The 18215-nt window shown below is 36.8% G+C and overlaps 1 protein-coding gene and 1 pseudogene across 4 annotated transcripts in view; one reads left to right on the plus strand and one right to left on the minus strand.

The window, feature by feature from the left end:
• ATOSA (atos homolog A) overlaps nucleotides 1–18215 on the plus strand; it is a 92524-nt gene that overhangs the window by 39874 nt on the left and 34435 nt on the right. Inside the window, exon 3 of one of the 4 annotated variants that reach the window (XM_054565409.1) lies at nucleotides 3774–3824. The exons of the other annotated variants lie outside the window; for them this stretch is intronic. Within the exon in view, the coding sequence (XP_054421384.1) occupies nucleotides 3774–3824 (51 nt within the window). The remainder of the gene's footprint in view (nucleotides 1–3773; nucleotides 3825–18215) is intronic. 4 annotated transcript variants of the gene reach the window in all.
• On the minus strand, nucleotides 15365–15800 carry LOC129064238 (60S ribosomal protein L35a-like; annotated as a pseudogene).

Consider the following 18215-nt stretch of genomic DNA (forward strand, 5'->3'; position numbering starts at 1 on the left):
GCACCCCTATGATGTGAATGTTGGAAACCTTGAGGTTGTCATAGAGGCTCCCTACACTATCCTTGTTTTTTTTTTTTTTATGCTTTTTTCTTCATTTTGTTCTGATTGGTTGTTTTTTGCTTCCTTAAGTTCCAAATAATTGATTTGATTCTCAGCATCATTCACTCTACTGTTGTTTCCCTGTAAATTGTTCTTTATTTCAATTAGTGTATCCTTCATTTCTAACTGGATTTTTTTTTATGCTGTTGAGGTCCTCACTAACTTCTTTGAGCATCCTTAACCAGTGTTTTGAACTCTGCATCGGATAGGTTGCTTATCTCCATTTTGTTTAGTTCTTTTCTGGAATTTTGTCTTGTTCTTTCCATGTTTCTTTGCCTCCACATTTTGGCAGCCCCCCTGTGTTTGTTTCTATGTATTAGGTAGAGCCACTCTGACTCCCAGTCTTGGTAATGTGGTCTAATATAGTAAGTGTCCTGAAAGGGTCCAGTGGCACAGCCTTTGCTATCACCCAAGCTGAGTACTCGAGGTGCACCTTTCCTGTGGGTGGAGTACACCATCCTTTTGGAGTTGAGCCTTGATTGCTTTCGGCAAGACAATGAGAAGGATTTACCCAGGCCAGTCAACTGCAAGGACTAGCTGTGACCACTTACCGCCAACTTCTGCCCTATGTGGAGGATCAACTTTGCAGGGCCAGGGCGGTGGTTCTCTGACATGGTCTGTAGCCGTCCACTGGGTTGCAAGCTCTGGAGTTTCCCGGGAGGTGCAGGCTAAGGTCTGCCCCTACTTATGTTTTGCCTGGAGCCACCTTGCCTAAACTATAAAGCAATTTGAGATGGCTGCTATTGTGCTGAGCTTGGAGGTTCCCAGGCAAAGTCAAGCTGTGAATCTAGGCTGTCTGCTGCTAGTGCTGTGTCCGGGGCCACTTAGCTAGAGGTACTGCAGCTAGGGGCTCACTGAGACCAGCTGGTGCTTGTTTGAGAGTATTTAGGAAGTTGTGAAGCGTGAGCCAAGACCACCCATTCAATTGGAAAAGTCTCTGTTAACAGCTTGGGTGGGCCCATTACTTGGGTGGGAAGGAGTCTCAGGGCAAAGCAAACAGTGTTAACCAGGTTGATGGAGTCTCAGATATGGCACCCACCTGCCAGCTCTGTGCCTCTGCCTACCTTTCTGTCTGAGAGAAAGCTGTCCCCCAGCTCTCACCTTGATGCCAGACACTTCCATTCCTCCCTATATGTCACTGGTGCCTTTCAAGCTGCTACCCCAGTGCTGAAGCTTGGAGGGAGTGAGTCTAAGTTAGTGTTGGGTTCTTTAAGAGGAACTGCTTGGAACTCTAGCAATTTCTTCTACTGACTCAGCCCCTACAGGTTTTTTTCAGCCAGAAATTATGGGGACTTATCTTCCTGGTATTGTAACCCTGGGCTGTGGGTCCTGGTGTGGGACTGGGACTCCCTGCTCCCAAGATATCCCTCCTAAATTTTTATCCACCACACATGGATGTGGAACCAGCCTGTTCCGTGTCTCCACCCCTCCTACCAGTATGGATGGATGTAGTATCTTTAAATCTGTGGTTGTCAGATTTCCGTTCACTTTGATTTCTGACGGTTCTGAGTGATGGTTGTAATTTTTTTCATTGTAATAGTTTCATTGTATAGTTTCATTGTAATTTTGATGTGGTTGTGCAGGAGGTGAACATTGTTTACCTATCAAAGACACATTTTTCATTTTCTCTAATAACTTTATTGATTTAGATATTTTGAGTATGTTAGTTATCCCACATGGTAGAACATTGATTGTTCTCAGTTAATGTCTTGATTTGATCTCTGTCAACTTCAACTGGTCTACCTGACCATGGAACATCATCCAACAAGAAATCTTCAGCATGAAACTTCACAAACCACTCTTGACATGTTTGGTCAGTCATAGCACCTTCTCCATACACTGCACAAATCTTTTTTTGTGTTTCAGTTGCATTTTCCCCTTTCTAGGAATTATAAAGCATAATATGCTGGAAATGTTGCACATCTTCCATCTATAATATTAAAATGGCTACACAAAAATTTGCGAGTTTTGATAAGTTTTTTTAAAAACACACACTGATAGGACAGCTGTCAAAATACAGTCTAACAAAATAGTTTCAAATGAGCTTAAAGACAGTTAAGCACTACTAGAGCCATCTTTCAGAAAAAAACAAATGAACTTTTAGGCCAACTCATACTTAGTGGTAAAATATTGAACACTTTCTTGCTGAGATCAGAAAGAAGGCTAACCACTTTTATACCACATTGTATGTCTAGTCATTGCAGTAAGGTAAGTAAAAGAAAAAGAAGTATAAAAAGTTGAAAGAAAAGAGTAAAATGATTTGCAGTGACTTGATTGTTTATATAGAAAATCCTAATATATAAAATATAGGAATTAATGAGCTAACCTTTGTCTTCAAAGAACTCACTGGTTTTTCGCTTTAATACCAAGGGTATGATAAGAAATATCTGCCTGAGAGAGTAAAAGAAGTTTCATTTATGCCTCTATTAAATGACTTTTAAACTGGTTACTTAAGAAGTAAAAGTTTGTTCCCTGGCCTGGGGGCTCACATACCAGAAGGTTGAGAGTTCAATCCCCAGTCAGGTCACATACCTACATTGTGGATGTGATCCCTGGTCCAGGCACATATGGGAACCAACTGATTGAAACTTGTCTTTTGCATCTCTCTCCTTTCCTCTCCCTGTAAATAAACATATCCTCAGGTGAGGATTTAAAAAAAAAATCTTTAAAAAAGAAAAGTTTAGGCTTTAAATTGTGAATAATGGGAACCATTGTGGAAATTTTATACAAAATAATCACATTTTACATAGAATTCTAACAAGGGATATAGGAATGTACGGAAAGGATAAGAGGCTAGATGCACAGGGAACAATCACAGAGGTAGCTATTTTAATTATCCATGCCAGAGATGATCTTAATATGTTGGTACAGGTCATAGAATGAGGAAAAAAGTGGCTAAATCTATTTAGGAGGCACAACTTCTAGGACTCAATGCCAAGTTTTTGGCTTGGGCAGTTGAGCATGGATAATGTCAGACTATATAGCGAAATCAAGAGGAGCAAATTTGGGGTTGGAGGAGCATGGGTAGTAAGAATAAGTTAGAATGTTGGAGTTAGTGAATTCCACATGTACTTACTATTAGTTTTGTTTTCTTTTCCCTTTATTCCTCACTCTGTCTCTAATTTTCTCCCCTTACCCCCACCTTGACTTTATTAAAGAGCCGTGACATAGGACAAACTTTTTTTTCCATTTTGATTAAGACTAATTTAATATTCAGTGTTTGACGTACCTCACTTCTGATCATCACAACAATTATGCAGGGTAGTTGGATAGTCATAATTGCTAGGGATTTATGGTATTAGTCACCATTTCTCCATCTGAAGTTCCAACAAGAATTATGTACACACATGATTGAAAGTAGAATAAGAAATAAATTACCACTTTATTAAACTGGACATGTACTCCATAGTCCCCCAAGTGCAAGGCTTTTAGAAACCCATTTATGTCTTATATTTTCATTCCTCTTATTAATTAAGAACATGTAGGCTCTAAGCACAAGTTGCAGCATGCCTTATCCAGAAATTTGGAGCTCAGTGCAAGACTGCCTCAGAGCTCTGAGTTTCAGGAAGGGACTGGAAATATGGAGCCAAATTTCTGTCGTTTAGCTTTGGTGTTGCCATAACAAAATACCATAGACTGAGTGGCTTAATCAACAGAAATTCATTTTCTCATAGTTATGGAGGCTGGGAATTTCAAAAATAGGATGCCAGCCGATTCGGTTTCTGGTAAGGATACTCTTCCTGGCTTGCAGAGACAGTCGCCTTCTTGCTGTGTGTTGCCTTCTCATGTGGTCATTCCTGAGTGTATGTGCCTGGGGTGAGAGGGAGAGGGATCTCTTTTTCTTCCTATCAGGCCACCAATTCTATCGAATTAGTACCCCACCCTATGACCTTATTTCACCCAAATTACCTCCTCAAAGCCCTATCTTCAAATACAGTCATTGGGGGGTTAGAGTTTCAACATGAATTTTAGAATGGACACGATTCAGTCCATAGCAGTTGTCCGAGGACTAGTAAAATCACACCAGTCATTTAGTTTTCAAATATTTAGACATTTTCCAGATGCCTTTCTCTCACTGACTTCTAATTTCATTCCATTGTTGTTGGAGAACACACTTTGGGTGATTTAAATCATTTTAAACTTATTGATACCTGTTTTATGGCCCAGAATATGGACTGTCCTGGTAAGTGTGTTGTGTATATTCTGATTTTGGTGAGTGAAATGTTCTGTAAATGCTGATTAGGTCAGATTAATGGTACTGCTTAAGTTTTATGTTCTTACTGATTTTCTGTTACTTGTTCTATTGATTATTAGAAAGGGGAGTGTTGAATTCTTCAAGTAAAACTGTGGGTGCATCTGTTTCTCCTTACAGTTTTATCAGTTTTTACTTTATATATTTTGAAACTATTTTATTAGGTGCACAAATGTTTAGGGCTGTTAAGCTCTCTGGATGGATTGGACTCATTATCATGAAATAGCCGTCATTAACACTTGCAATGTCATTTGCTCTTGTGTGGAGTCTATTTCATCTGATTCTAATACAAGCTACTCCAGCTTACTTTTGATTAATGTTAGAATGGTATATCTTTCTAATTTTTAACTTTCAGCCTATCTGTGCCTTTGTATTTAAAGTGGGCTTCATATAGGTGGTATATAGTTGTGTCTTGCTTTTTAATCCATTCTGATAATGTCTGCTTTTAATTAGACCATTCACTTTGAAGGTTATTATTGATATGGTAGGAAGTAAATCTACCATCTTATTATTTCCTTTCTATTTGTCCCATCTGGCCTTTGTTCCTTTTTCAGTCTTTTTCTGTTTTATTTTTGATTGAGATTTTTAAAATTTCATTTTTACCTCATTTGTTAACTTATTATGATTAGGTTTGTTGGGGGGAGGCTTTTGGTTTTTTTTACTAGTTACTTTAAGGGATGTGATGATCATCTTTAACTTGTCACAGTTATAGCTTCAAGCATATTTTACCACTTTGTGGAAAGGTATAAGAACCTTACAATGATATACTTTAATTTTATGCTCTCTTGACCTTTATGCTATTGTTATTATGCATTTTACATCTACAGTTATAAATTGCTATACATTTCTATTATTTTTCCTTTAAATAGTCAATTCTGTTTAAAAGTGATTTAAAAACCAAGAGAGGTTTATTTTCTACTTGCCTACATGTTTATGAGTTCCAGTGCTCTTTGTGTAGCCCCAGATTTCTACATGGTATTATTTTCCTTCTTACAGGACTTCCTTTGACATTCTTGGTGACAAATTGATTTCAGGTCTTCTGTGTCTAAAAAAAAATCATCCTGCTTGTTTTTTAAAGGAATTCTAGGTTAGCAAGTTGGGTTTGTTTTTTTTTCTTTTCCTGCTTCTCCATTTCTCCAGTTCTCTTTCTGTGTGCTTCTCTCTTCTTTCTGATACTCTGCCTTGCGATTCTCACCACCTTGACCTCCCCTTCCCTTAGTTCTTTTGTCCTTGATTCAAGGAGACTGCTGGGCTCTGTCTGACCTCCCCTTCTCTACACTTCAGCCTGGAAACTTACTCTGAGCGGTAAGGTTGGGCGATGGTAGGGCTCACCTATTTTATTTCCACCTCAGGGATCACTGTCCTGCACCATCTGTTGTCCAGCGTCTGAAAACAGTTGTTTGTATATTTTGTGTGGTTAAAAGTGTATGGATAAATCAGGCCCTTGTTATTCTATCCTCACTGGAAATAGACCACTGATTACCAAAATCAAACAAGCCAGCTTTGTGGAAGAGCTCATAAAATAGGTGAATATAGAAATCAGCTCTTTTCTCTTAAATATACACTTATGCCCTGGTGGGGAGATAAGGCTTGTGGTAAATTCCTTCTCTCTGTGTGTACAGAAGCCCAACCTGAGTAAAGGGAAAAAGTTCCTTTCTCCCATAACACTTATTATTACCATTTTATAAATGAGGAAATTAAGTAACATGCCTGAACTTGCCCAGGATTGAATTTACAGGGTGTTCCTGCTGTCTTTTTGAAAATAGCAAAATTGAATTCTACAGTGAGTGTTTTATTGTAGTTACAAAATAGGTATAAAAGGTCAATTTTGTCTTCAAATTTGTATACATGAATTTTAATTTTTACTTTTGGTCATCAGGTAAGTAGTATATAATATCATTTCATTTCTGAAGATGGGAAGATTTTATGCTTGATGGTATTTATTCCTTGAATCAAATACATTATGAAGGAAATGTTATGGGGAGACCTGAGTCAGGGGCTGCCCCTCCTCAGTTCTTGTCTTACTCACAAGAGATGAATTCGAGTGAGAGAGGACATGTCTAGTGGAAATGAGATAGCAAATTTATTTATGAAACACATGAGCACAAAACTACAGGCAGACACCCAGCTAGTCTAAATGTCCCATGTATATAGGAAATAAAGTTGTTAGTTGGTTCTAAATACTTGAGCCAAGGCTGCAAGTGGGCACTCAGCTAATCTGAGTGCACAGACTATTGAGGTTCAGGGGTTATATATTTTAATCAGCTCCTAGGTTTCCCCTCCTCCCTCTTCTAAACCTTGGGAATAATGTACAGCTACAAAGGCTTTCTTTCTCAGCTAGTAAAGGCTCTTTGTCTTAGTGAAATTGCTACAGAGGCGCCCTTTCCCAGCAGAGTCTCAAGGACTCCCCTCCTTCTGTGCTATCCTTGCTTGTGATGTTTGGAAAGCCTAGCAATCTTATCAGACTGGGCTCAGGACTGCTGAGTCAACGGGTGAGACATGTCTTCCTCAACCTCCCTGCCTTAGTTTACTAACTATCCTACCTAACAGAGACACCCCATGAAATCAATAATCTTTTTTATCTTTATTGTATTTTTTTCCATTACCATGTAGTCCCCTTATACCCCATTCCTCCAGCAATCACCACACTGTTGTCCATATCCATGAAGACTTTTTCCTTTTTGCTCAATTCCTCCACCCCTTAACCTCCCCCTGCCCCCACTAGCTGTCATCCTGCTCTCCATCTGTGAGTCCAGTAATTTCTTAAATTACAATATTCTGGTCCTTTGTATGAAAACTTCACCAAGAATGTCTTCTAACTGGAAGGAGGTTTTTAAATACTTGTTGACTACCCTGGGTTTACAATTTCAGGTTAAAAACTAACTGAAATCTAATCTGATCATTCCTAGCCAAAAATCAAAGGGTAAAGTCTTTTCTTCTCAGAAATTTCTCAGAGTTAAGAATTATTATTTTAACTTGCATGGAGTCACTCAGTATTTGAATTTACAGCTACTCGATCATAAAGCCTATTTTTTTCTCTCAGGCCATATTATTGAACCATCACAGTTGTTAGAAGAATATCAAATTTCAAAATTTCTCATTTAAATGAGTTATAATTTGGCATTTTAACCTTTTAACCTTTATCAAGATCATTTACCTAAAACAGAAGAAATTATTGTAAGCAATATGGTTATCAAATAACAAATCATCTCATAAATACCAGAAAAATGATTAAGAGAACTCCTTGCTTAAGTTACAGTCAGTATTTATACTTATTAAATTGAAGTAGTATACCTTTTGGATACTATCATGAACTAAAATTCAGATTGAATTGGTCTTTTCTATTTTAAAATATTTTTAATCAATGGATATACAGCTACTTTTTTTACTATATTTTACTATTTTTTAAATATATAATCCTTATTATATTTTGTTTCCATTTGCAGCTACTTATAGTGAAGGGAAAGTTATTTAGGATGTATTAACACATTTCTTGGCCAGATATAGCATTGATTTATGTAATTAGCTTCTTCACAGTGTAGGAATAAATCATTTTGTCCACAAATATTTTTGAATGCTGTCATGTACCAGTTGTAGTGTACCTGGATATTTACTAGTTCTGTCAGTCATAGAACTAACTAAAATCCCTGCCCTTTTAGAGTTTACATGGGGCAGACAGGTAGTAGCCCTATAAATAACTAAATAATATAGTTTGTAAGGAGAATTGACTTGGCTAATAGAAGTGGTTAAAGTTCTTCCATAAACAGAAGAGTCCATAGCTTCTTACAGACTGCACCACAAGATGCAAACATAACACCCTAGGGAAGCTAGGGGCAATCAGACAACTTCGTTGTTGACTACTTCTGTTGTATATTTAGTGACATTTCATTACCCTAAAAGCAAATATTATACTAATATAACAGCAAAGGACTGTCTACTCAATTGAAAAAGAAAACCTTTTGAGCCATGCAATAACTTGGGTCAATGTTGTGTTTTAGAATATCTTAATTGTCCATACGACATGGAAATCTTCACACTTTTCATTAATAGTAGCTTTCAGTTTGGGTGTTCAATTAAAAATAAGTCTTGCTTGAAAGCCTCATTCTGACATGAAAAAAGTGAAGTTACTTCTAGAAACAATGTATATGGCAAATTAGGCATAGATTTTTGTCTTACTTGCATTATCAGCTTTGTGTCCTATAGAAAAGTAAAAAATACTGTAAATTGAGTATTGTCTTTTTAACCTCTATGTTATATTTCAATTTTTCACCCTAATATTTTCATCAAATCCTAGAATCTGAAAGCTGTCAGAGGTTTTTAAAAGTGGTATAGTCTGACTCTGACTGTCAGAGAAACCTGGAACAGAAGAGGTTAATAATGGCAGACTAGACCTCACAAATCTCAACACGGTGCCTATTTTTCATCAGATAGTACTATCTGCACTAGTGAATTGCCAGTATCAGTTTTGCATGTTTGCTGAAATTTTTAAGTTTATTTTTGTCAAATATTAAGACAATGAAATGTCATTTTTTAAAATTATGGAGCACATTGTAGATACAAAGAATATGTGCATTAAAGACAATTTAGAGAGTAATAAAACAATCTGTCATGCAGCTGCTACCCAAGAACATTATTAGTCACTTGTTTGCTGACTCCTAGCCCAACCAGTCACACTTGAAATAGCCGCTGTTTTGGTTATTCCTCTTTTTTCATATGTAAACCATCAAGTGTGTTTAGTTTTGCTTGTTTTTTAACTTTAATACAAGCAGAATCATCCTAGTTATAGTCTTCTATAACCAATGTACAACTATCACTTATTTTTGTATTTCCCTCCACTCTTGTGTTGTATCCCTTTATATGAATATACTGCAGCTTATCCATTCTACAGATGATAGGCATTTGTTATTGTTTCCAGGATTCTTATTGTTACACAGTGTTTCTTTGAAATTTCTTCTATGGGTCTCCTAGCGCACATGCATAAAATTTTCTTCAAGTTATTTACCTATGGGAGTGATTATTGAGTTGTAGGTTATGCAGTTCTTGCCTAGATACTGCCAGATTATTTTTTTAGTATATATTTTATTTTATTTTATTTTATTGTCAGAGAGAGGGAAAAGGAGGGAGAAGAGGAGGAGAGAAACATTAGTATGTGAGAGAAACATCAGTTGGTTGCCTCTCGCATGCCCCCAGCTGGGTACCTGCCCTGCAACCCAGGCATGCGCCCTAACCAGGAACCCAACTAGTGACCCTTGGGTTCAGAGGCCAGCACTCAGTCCACTCAGCCACACCAGCCAGGGCACCAGATTATTTTTCAAAATGGTTGTACCAGCCCATACTTTTACTAGCAGTATGTAAGTACTTCTTTTGGCCTACACATTTACCAACACTTACTTGGTCAGACTAATTTTTTCCCCAAATCTGGTTGGTCATTGTGAAATGGTATGTTACTGTGGCTTTACTTTGTATTTTGAAATGATTAAGGAAGTTCAGCATCTTATGTTCATTAGCCTTTCAGGATACTTAGGTGCAATATTCTGGATAGTCATCTTTTGTTGGTTATTTAGGTGGCAAATACTTTCTCCCTGTTTTGGCTTTCTCAAGTAGATCTACAAGTGCTAAAGTCTTTTAATTAGCTGTATAACTACAGGTAAGCACACATTCATTTTGTTTATGCATTCACTAGCTCTCCTATATGCCAGGCACTGTCTTAGGCACTGTTAAATGACATGATGAATACGTTAGACCTGGCTCCTGCACACCTAGAGCTCTTTTAGTCCAATTAGAGACAAACAGCATAAATTTCAGTTGTGTGATAATTGGAGTGGGAACACATGAAACTTATGAGAGGGTTTCTCTTTGCCTTTGCTTTCCTTCAGACTTGAAATTTAACTGAAATCAGGAACTAAACAGAAGTTGGAAGATTTTCAATTTCTTCATTGGAAAATATGCAGTTTGTAACAGTGTACTCTTTAACTCCTTTTAACAACTCTCCCTCCTGCTTCCCTTCCCTCTTTGGTGTTTTCTAACTCATTTCAACTCTTCTTTTGCAACTTTCAAAGTTTCAGGTTTAGTTTGGGTGTCTGTGGCATATAGGAATCTATACTAGATAATAATAGATACTGAGGAAACATACCTGAGGAAAGTAAGCACAAATGTCTCGGTGGCAAAAAAAAAAAAAAAAAAAAATTCACATTGGTTACATGGACAGAGAGACAAAGAGCATATGGCAAGAATGCGAGCTAGCAGCCATGTAAACCGGAAGTCCAGTTAGAATTTTCAGGGATTGTGAATTAGACAAGATATTTTACAATACAACCAGAATTAATTGATATTCAGAGGCTGGTTAACTAATACAGACTAAGCAACAAGAATAACCTGGATACTAAGTCAACAAATACCCAAGTCTGATTTTCCATCCATGATTCTTCCCTGAGTCAGAATTGGAATGCACTAGCAGGGTGGAAGAATTTAGGTAGGCATACTGGATGAGATTTGGAAATAAGTCAAATTTCTAACATTTTACATGTACAGGAGATCTTGCTTACTGCTTCATGTTATCATTATGTCGCTGTATGTGCCTGAACAGTCACTTTACCTCTCTGAAGTCCAGTTTCCTCACTATATAAATTAATAAGAAGACATGCTCTTGAAGTTTCCTTTGAGTTCTCTAATATCTGAATCTTAAGCAAAAGCCAAGTCTCAGCCATTAAAAAAAAATTTTTTTTGTCTTTTTGCAGAAAAAAGCTGCCCAGTTTTCTTTGATGATAAACAGACAAAGCTTGATTTAATTAACTCTGAATGTTTTAATGCACAAAACAGAACATGAAATACTTTATTTATAAGCAGATGTAATTGTACAGTTTTTTCAAGCATTCTGAGGACGTTTCTAAGTGGGATAGCTCTGTTTCTGGGACCATGTGATCTAGGCCTTTTCTATACTATCTAAACTGAGAGAGCTTTAAACTAGGAGACATAAAGGAAGAAAAGAATAGCTGTTTAAATTTTTTTTAATAACAGGAATCCTTGAAGATATGTCTGTCTGAGGAGCTTTCTACAATCTATGCCCTAAGCTGGTAGGGTGAAATGAAAAATAAGTATAAGCCTCTGTAACTGAGAATGAAAACTATTTCTTAGAGATGGTTTCCCAATTGCTGATAATATGTGTGACCTTGAGCACATGATTTTACAAATTTAATTTTCTCATCTGTAAAATGAGAGAAAGACAAACATTGTTGCATTTATTTTTATTTTAAATTTAACAAACACTTATATGGTGCTCACTAGGTGCCAGGCCATATTCTAAAAATTTTACAAATAATAACAATTCTTTTTAACTACCCGCTGAAGTTGATACTATCATTATCCCCATTTAATAGATTAGAAAACTGAGGCAAAGAGAGGTTGTGTAACTTGTACAAAGCCCAACAACTAAGCAAGTAGTGGAACTGGCTGCATGAGCTCAGAGTTCATGCTCTTAATGATTACTCTTTACTACATCATGAGAATTAAAGTAAGGAAGGACTTGATAAAGCACTTCACAACTCAAAATGATGGTGATCATCTTTGTTTAAATTGAATGTTTAGATTATGTGACAATTAAAATTCAGAGCCAGTTTTCAAGAGCTAGATTATTATAAAAACATACATATGACATAGTTTTTCAAGTGGTACCTCAGAGTATTGCCGTGATTTAAATCATAATTTTAACTTTGGTGGTTAATGTATAATGTAAATGTAGAGCAAAAATATTTAGTTGACTCCAAACAAACCACATGCATGTCCAGAAAGTTGCTTTTAACAGTCAGTCTGAGCTCTGGCCAGGTAGCTCAGTGGTTAGAGCATCGTCCAAACACGTGAAGGTTGCAGGTTCAATCCCTGGGTACAGCGCATACAAGAAGCAACCAATGAATGCGTGAATAAGTGGAAAAACAAATTAATTTTTCTGTCTCTTTCCCTCGAGCCCCCCCCCCCCAAAAAAAGCAGTCTGTAATAAGCCTGTGTACAGATCACTTGCCCTTTTTATAAGCATGCCAAGGACTTTTACAATTTCAGTTTGTTTTGTTATTGCTTAACAAAAAAATAACTTTTTTATTTGCAGATAATATTCTGCATATGAACATATTTATGTGTGACTAATATTTATAAAGTAATAATGCATATGAAATTGCTCTTTTGTTTACAGCGATAGCCACTATTTTTTACACTTATTACTAAAGTCAGCTTTGGCTTTATTCTCTGCTTAAAGACTTCTCATGGTATATAAATGAAGTTGCTCTAGAAGTAGAAAAACCTGGATTCTAATTTGCAATATACTGCTTTGAACAGGAAAACCGATGTTATTCTGTCTCATTTTCTTCATCTAGAATTAAGGTAGTTTAGGTTACATGAATTCTAAGATTCTTTTCTCAGTCAAAACAGAAACACACAACATACACCTTTAAGATTGGAACATATAGATTAGAAACCAAAAATAATTCAATGTATGTAGAATTTAACCCGTATGCATCCATGAAATGTTAAAGAGTATCGTTATAAAGAAATGTATGGGAGCTGGTAAGCATGCTGAGTTTTACTTGAAGTGTGATGGTTGATTTGCACTGATCTGTCCTTTCTTTGCTCATGTTCACATTTGTGATCAGTGCCCCAGGGTTGGGAAAAGGTTGGCTGAAGTTAGCAGTACACTCTGTCCATGGAACAGAGTGAAACTTAACCACGTAAAGGTGAAATTCATGACCTTAAGATTGTGTGCCAGTACCAAGAAGTAACCATTCATAGCCTAGATGGCTTACGTAAGTTTGGGGGGAGAGTACAAAGTAAGTGAAAGATTAGTGTGGTAATGAGTTAGGAAAAAATTCTTTTGTGAAAAAACATAGGGAGTCCAGAAAGTTCTTCAGAAAGCTCAGGATTGGTGAAAAGAAGAGGAGGAAGGCATGTTTAGTAGCTAAAAAGAACAAACAGTGGTGCTAAGTGGGAAACAAGTAGACCATGGTAGAGAGAACAGTTTAACTGGAGCAGAGAGACCATGTAGAGAAGCAGTAAAAGATGAGATGAAGAAGTAAAGGGAGAGATATTTGAGATTTAGAAGGTCGAGTCTTAAGCACATCACCTCTGTATAATTGCAAGAGGCAGCATTCACATCAGAATCTGGCAATGCCCTGAATAGTGTCCTTGGCCCTAATGTTACGCTTTAAGAGTTTAGTACATCGGATTTATACTGTTAATCAGGTGTGAAGTAAAAGAGCATAACTAGGTAATTATCTTGAGGTTAAAAAGTGTTTAGATATTTATTTATTTATTTATTTTTAGAGAGACTGGAAGGGAGGGAAAAAGGGAGATAAACATCGTTGGCCAGTTGCCTCTTGCACACCCCCAACTGGGGACCTGGCCCGCTGTCCAGGCATCTGCCCTGATCTTTTTGTTTGCAGGCTGGTGCTCAATCCACTAAGCCAGGCCAGCAAGGGCTAAAAAGGAAGCGTGTAATTCTAAGACAAATTTAAGACACATTAGTAAGATTTAGTGACTGCATTCAGGGTCCTAATGAAGAAGAATCTCTTGTCCCTATCCCATAGACTTAGAAGGGAACTTGTTTTCTTCTGTTTTGGAGGATTTGGAGACAATTTTGTATGAGTGATGATATTGCATATTTAATATTTACCTTGCTTTTATAGAAAGAGTTATTGTGATCCATGAATGGCCATTGTGTTGAGAGGTCTAGGAAAAGTAGGCTTTTGTATTTATCATCTGTACCCTTCAGAATAATTGACAATTCACTATAACTGACAATAGGCATCTGTCCAATCTTCCACCATCATCATCTAATGAGATCACTGTTGTCAAGGCTACCAATGACTTCCTTATTGTCAAATCCAGTGTCCACTTCTTTGTATATATTTTATTAAAATATCACCAGTGTTTCATACCATTAACCACACCCTCCTTAAACTTTTTTTTCTTGTATATTTCAAGATACCGTACTTAACAACTCCTTTTAGTGGTTTATCATCTGTGAGATTTCTTCTTGTTGGAGTGCCCCAGGGCTCTGTCATGAATTCCCTGCATATTCCTCTTGGTAACTCTTGACTCAATACTCTTCATATGCCAATGATTCCCAGAACTATATCCCCAACCCTGCAGAATTATAATAACCTACCTAATATACTTACCTACTTTGATTCTTTTTCCCATTTTATTATCAACATAGCAGTTGAGGGGATCGTTTTGTTATTTCTCTAGTTATTTAAAGAAATGGCTTCCCATGGCATTTGTCCTAGCTTCAGAACCTCACATAATCTAGTCCCTGGACACCATTCTCATCTTCACCTACTTTCCCTCTCTTCCACTACCATTCCAGCTTCACTCAACCTTCTTTTAGTTCCAGAGAAATTGCCCATTCATTCTTACCGTATACCCTCTGTCAGGATACTCTTTCCCCTAATTTTTTAAGGGCTGGCTCTTTGTTCACATATCACCTTAAATGTTACCTGCTCAGAAAAGCTTTCCATGACTACTTGATATAAAGCATTCACACAATCACTCTCACATCACCTTTTATACAATAATGGCAAAGCACTTAACACCATCTGATATTTTTCTTGTTAATTTGTTTTTGTTTTTCTCTGCTACCCCTAGAATATAAGCTCCAAGTCTCAGTGTCTAGGAAAGTACCTGGCACACAATAGATGTATAATAAATATTTGTTGAATAAATGAAGTCTTGATACCTACATACCGGTTAAGTCAACTGAGAGTCCAATTCTTTGAGCATAACCTCTTCTGCTAATTCTTAACACTTATTTTCAGGTCCATCCATATGTTTCTCATCAGTAGGAGATTCAAGTTTTTACCTAATTTTTAAAAAAGTTTATTTTTAAAAATAAAGGGGAAAAATGTTTCAAAACAAATGTTTCTCACACTAGAACCAATATGCAGTTCCCCATGAATGTCTTCACAAATTCCTTCCTTTTTTTTTTTTTTTTTTTTTTTTTTTTTTACAATTTGGCAAATCCACTTTCATTTATTTACATTTCAATAAGTAAATCCTTGAGGGGTACAGCATTTCACAGATCCTGTGTCCAGTGGCCTTTTCAGGAAGGTTGTATGGAACTTAACATGAACCATGCCGCAGTTTCCGTGAACATGGGTTACCTTTCCCAAGATTATTCTGGTTTTGTTCAGTTTGCCACCAGGAGTCACTGTGTCATTCTTTGCCTTGTACACATAAGCAAACAATCTCTTGCCCAGACAGAATTCAATTACATTTTGTGCATAAACACCTTCAGTTTTAAGAAGAGCTGTGTGCTCTCTCTGGTTCCGGAGACCCTGCTTATAGCCAGCAAAAATTGCCTTGGACCACAGCCTTCTAGACATATTTGTTGTTTTAGAAGCCCTGTTTCCAGCAGGTCTCCACAGGCTGAAAGAGGAAGGCCACAAATTCCTATATTAAGTAACCAAGCTATGGCTTACCTAGTAGGAGTTTTGCAAACTATTAACTAATTAATTAAAATATATGACACTAGGTAATGCTTTTATTTATGTATTATTTTTCAGTTAACAGGCCTTATCATTTATCTAATCCTAGTCAGAGAATAGTAATTTATTTAAAATTTATTTTATGCATTTGTGTGTTTGCTTTATAGGACTGATAATATTCTGTTGTGTGTATATCTTTCTGTGCATATATACCCATGTGATCCCACAAAATGCATGATCATAACATTCTTATGAAACATTGTGTTTTCTCTTACATTGTAGATCTCTTTGTCAAAAGTAGATTTATATGATTATTTTACATGTAACTCTACCACATATATTTAGCCAGTCACATATTATTGGATATTTAAATTTATTCCAATTTTTAAAACTGGTATAAACATTTAAAATCCCTTCAGTGACAACCCTGGCAGTTGCTTATCAACCTGTCCTTGAACACCCATGATGAAGAGTTTACTTCCCAAATTAGTCGTTTCATCCGTGGCTCAGTCTGATAGTCCAAAGTTTTTCCAGTGGCCAAATTGTTCACCTTTTCTGTTGGACAGAAAAAATGAGGACCTTTAAGAATATGGCTAAATTCCAGAGCTAGAAGAGCATGCTGCGAAAAAAACCCCAGCCAATCCAGTCATGGCTCCCAGTCAAACTGGTGTAAGCACAGTCCTCACTGAGGAAGGAAGGACTATGGAACTATGTTTTGATTGATTAATTCTCAGTCTCCAATGATCTGTCTTTCATAGCCTGTGAAAACTTATAATATTCTTTCTGTTTTCTTCAATGATGTATTTTACATCAAATAATTTATCTGTTGTAAAATGTGTAACGAGTAGCTAACATTAACAACATTTGTCTATATTTGAAACACTTCTTGTTTTTGTAAATGTAATTTGTTTTTGAGACTCTAAAACCATAACTTGTTTCTGGAGTAAGTTACGTATCAAAATGTCAAGTTATACCTACTGAATTTTCTTTAGCATGACATATTTCCCAGTTACTAGTCATATTCTTTACTACAGTAAACTCTGCTCTCTGGTGTTTTAGAGGTTGACATTATCAAAATTTTAACTGTATAACTTTTCCAATGACTACAGTGATTTAGTATTTTCATTTATTAAAATTCAGACACCCACTTGACAAATTCCTAATTTTTCCTGACAAATTCCTAAAAGTTGTCATCACATAGCCATATGCAGTTAGGAGTATTTTATGTGTTTCATGATGCCATTGTATAATTTGTACTATTCCTTGCAATGCTTATGTAATTTACATAGATAACTAATAAATAACTATTGTCATCTCTAATCTTTATTTCAGATTTTTCATTTAAGTATTCACTACTCCAGCTAAGTTAAATAAGTAATCCAAAGAATCTCAGATCATGGTTTTGGAGTTTTCTTAGTTTATTTAGCACCTGAGTAATGACCAAATTTTAGTCAAAAGTTATATTATTTAAAAGTCCTTTTTCTTTTCTTTTTTCTCTTACTGATTTTAGAAAGATGGGAAGGGAGGAAGGAAGAGAGGGAGAGAAACATAAATGCCTCTTGTGCACACCCCAAATGGGGCCAAAACCCGCAACCCAAGCATGTGCCGTGACCAAGAATCAAACCCACGACTTTTCAGTTTGCAAAAGGACACCCAGCCAACTTACCCACACCAGCCAGGGCAAAAGTGCTTTTTCATAGCAGTTCAGTTGTTATCAGTTTAAACTTGATTCCTAGTGTATAAGTGAGTCATTCTTGCTAGGCTTTTGGAAATGAATTACAATTTTGCAGGCATAGGGATAACAAGTGATGGAGTCCAGGTAGCCCAAAAGACAACAAAAACACTTTCTCATACTCCTTTTTTTTTTTGCATGCCCTTTCCCCCTTCCTAATCTGACCTGGTGGTTTTTTTCTGTCGTAGAAATGCCAAGGGTTTTTTTGTTTGTTGTTTTGGTTTTTTGTTTGTTTGTTTTAAGTATCACATAAATATGAGACATTACTTAGGCTGTGGGCCATCCCTAGCACTCACACAGAGTAGCTAACAGCTTGGCATCACTCAGCATTCCATGAGCAGGAGCCACTGCTCTGCCATGGTTTTTAGCTCTCTGAGATTGTCCCACAAGCTGAGGGGAAGAACAGGATGAGCCCAGAGAAATATCCCAGGAGCTGAAATCATCACACGTAGCCCATGGCAAGCCTGAGCTAGCCTTGAAAACCTGCAGAACCCCCAGAGGAAGAGACTGAGTGGAATCCTTTTTTATATCTTTTGCCACCCCTCTGAAGGATGTGATTAATTCAGTGAGTCCCAGGAGAACACAGAAAACCCTTGATTTATGGACACATTGGTTCCTGGAGGAGAGTTGAAAGTTGAGACCTCTCCCCCCGCCCACCCCTTTG

This window comes from Pteronotus mesoamericanus, unplaced genomic scaffold (genome assembly GCF_021234165.1).
Source record: "Pteronotus mesoamericanus isolate MK-2021 breed Mesoamerican mustached bat unplaced genomic scaffold, CSHL_Meso_final contig_164, whole genome shotgun sequence".
Taxonomy (NCBI): Eukaryota; Metazoa; Chordata; class Mammalia; order Chiroptera; family Mormoopidae; genus Pteronotus; species Pteronotus mesoamericanus.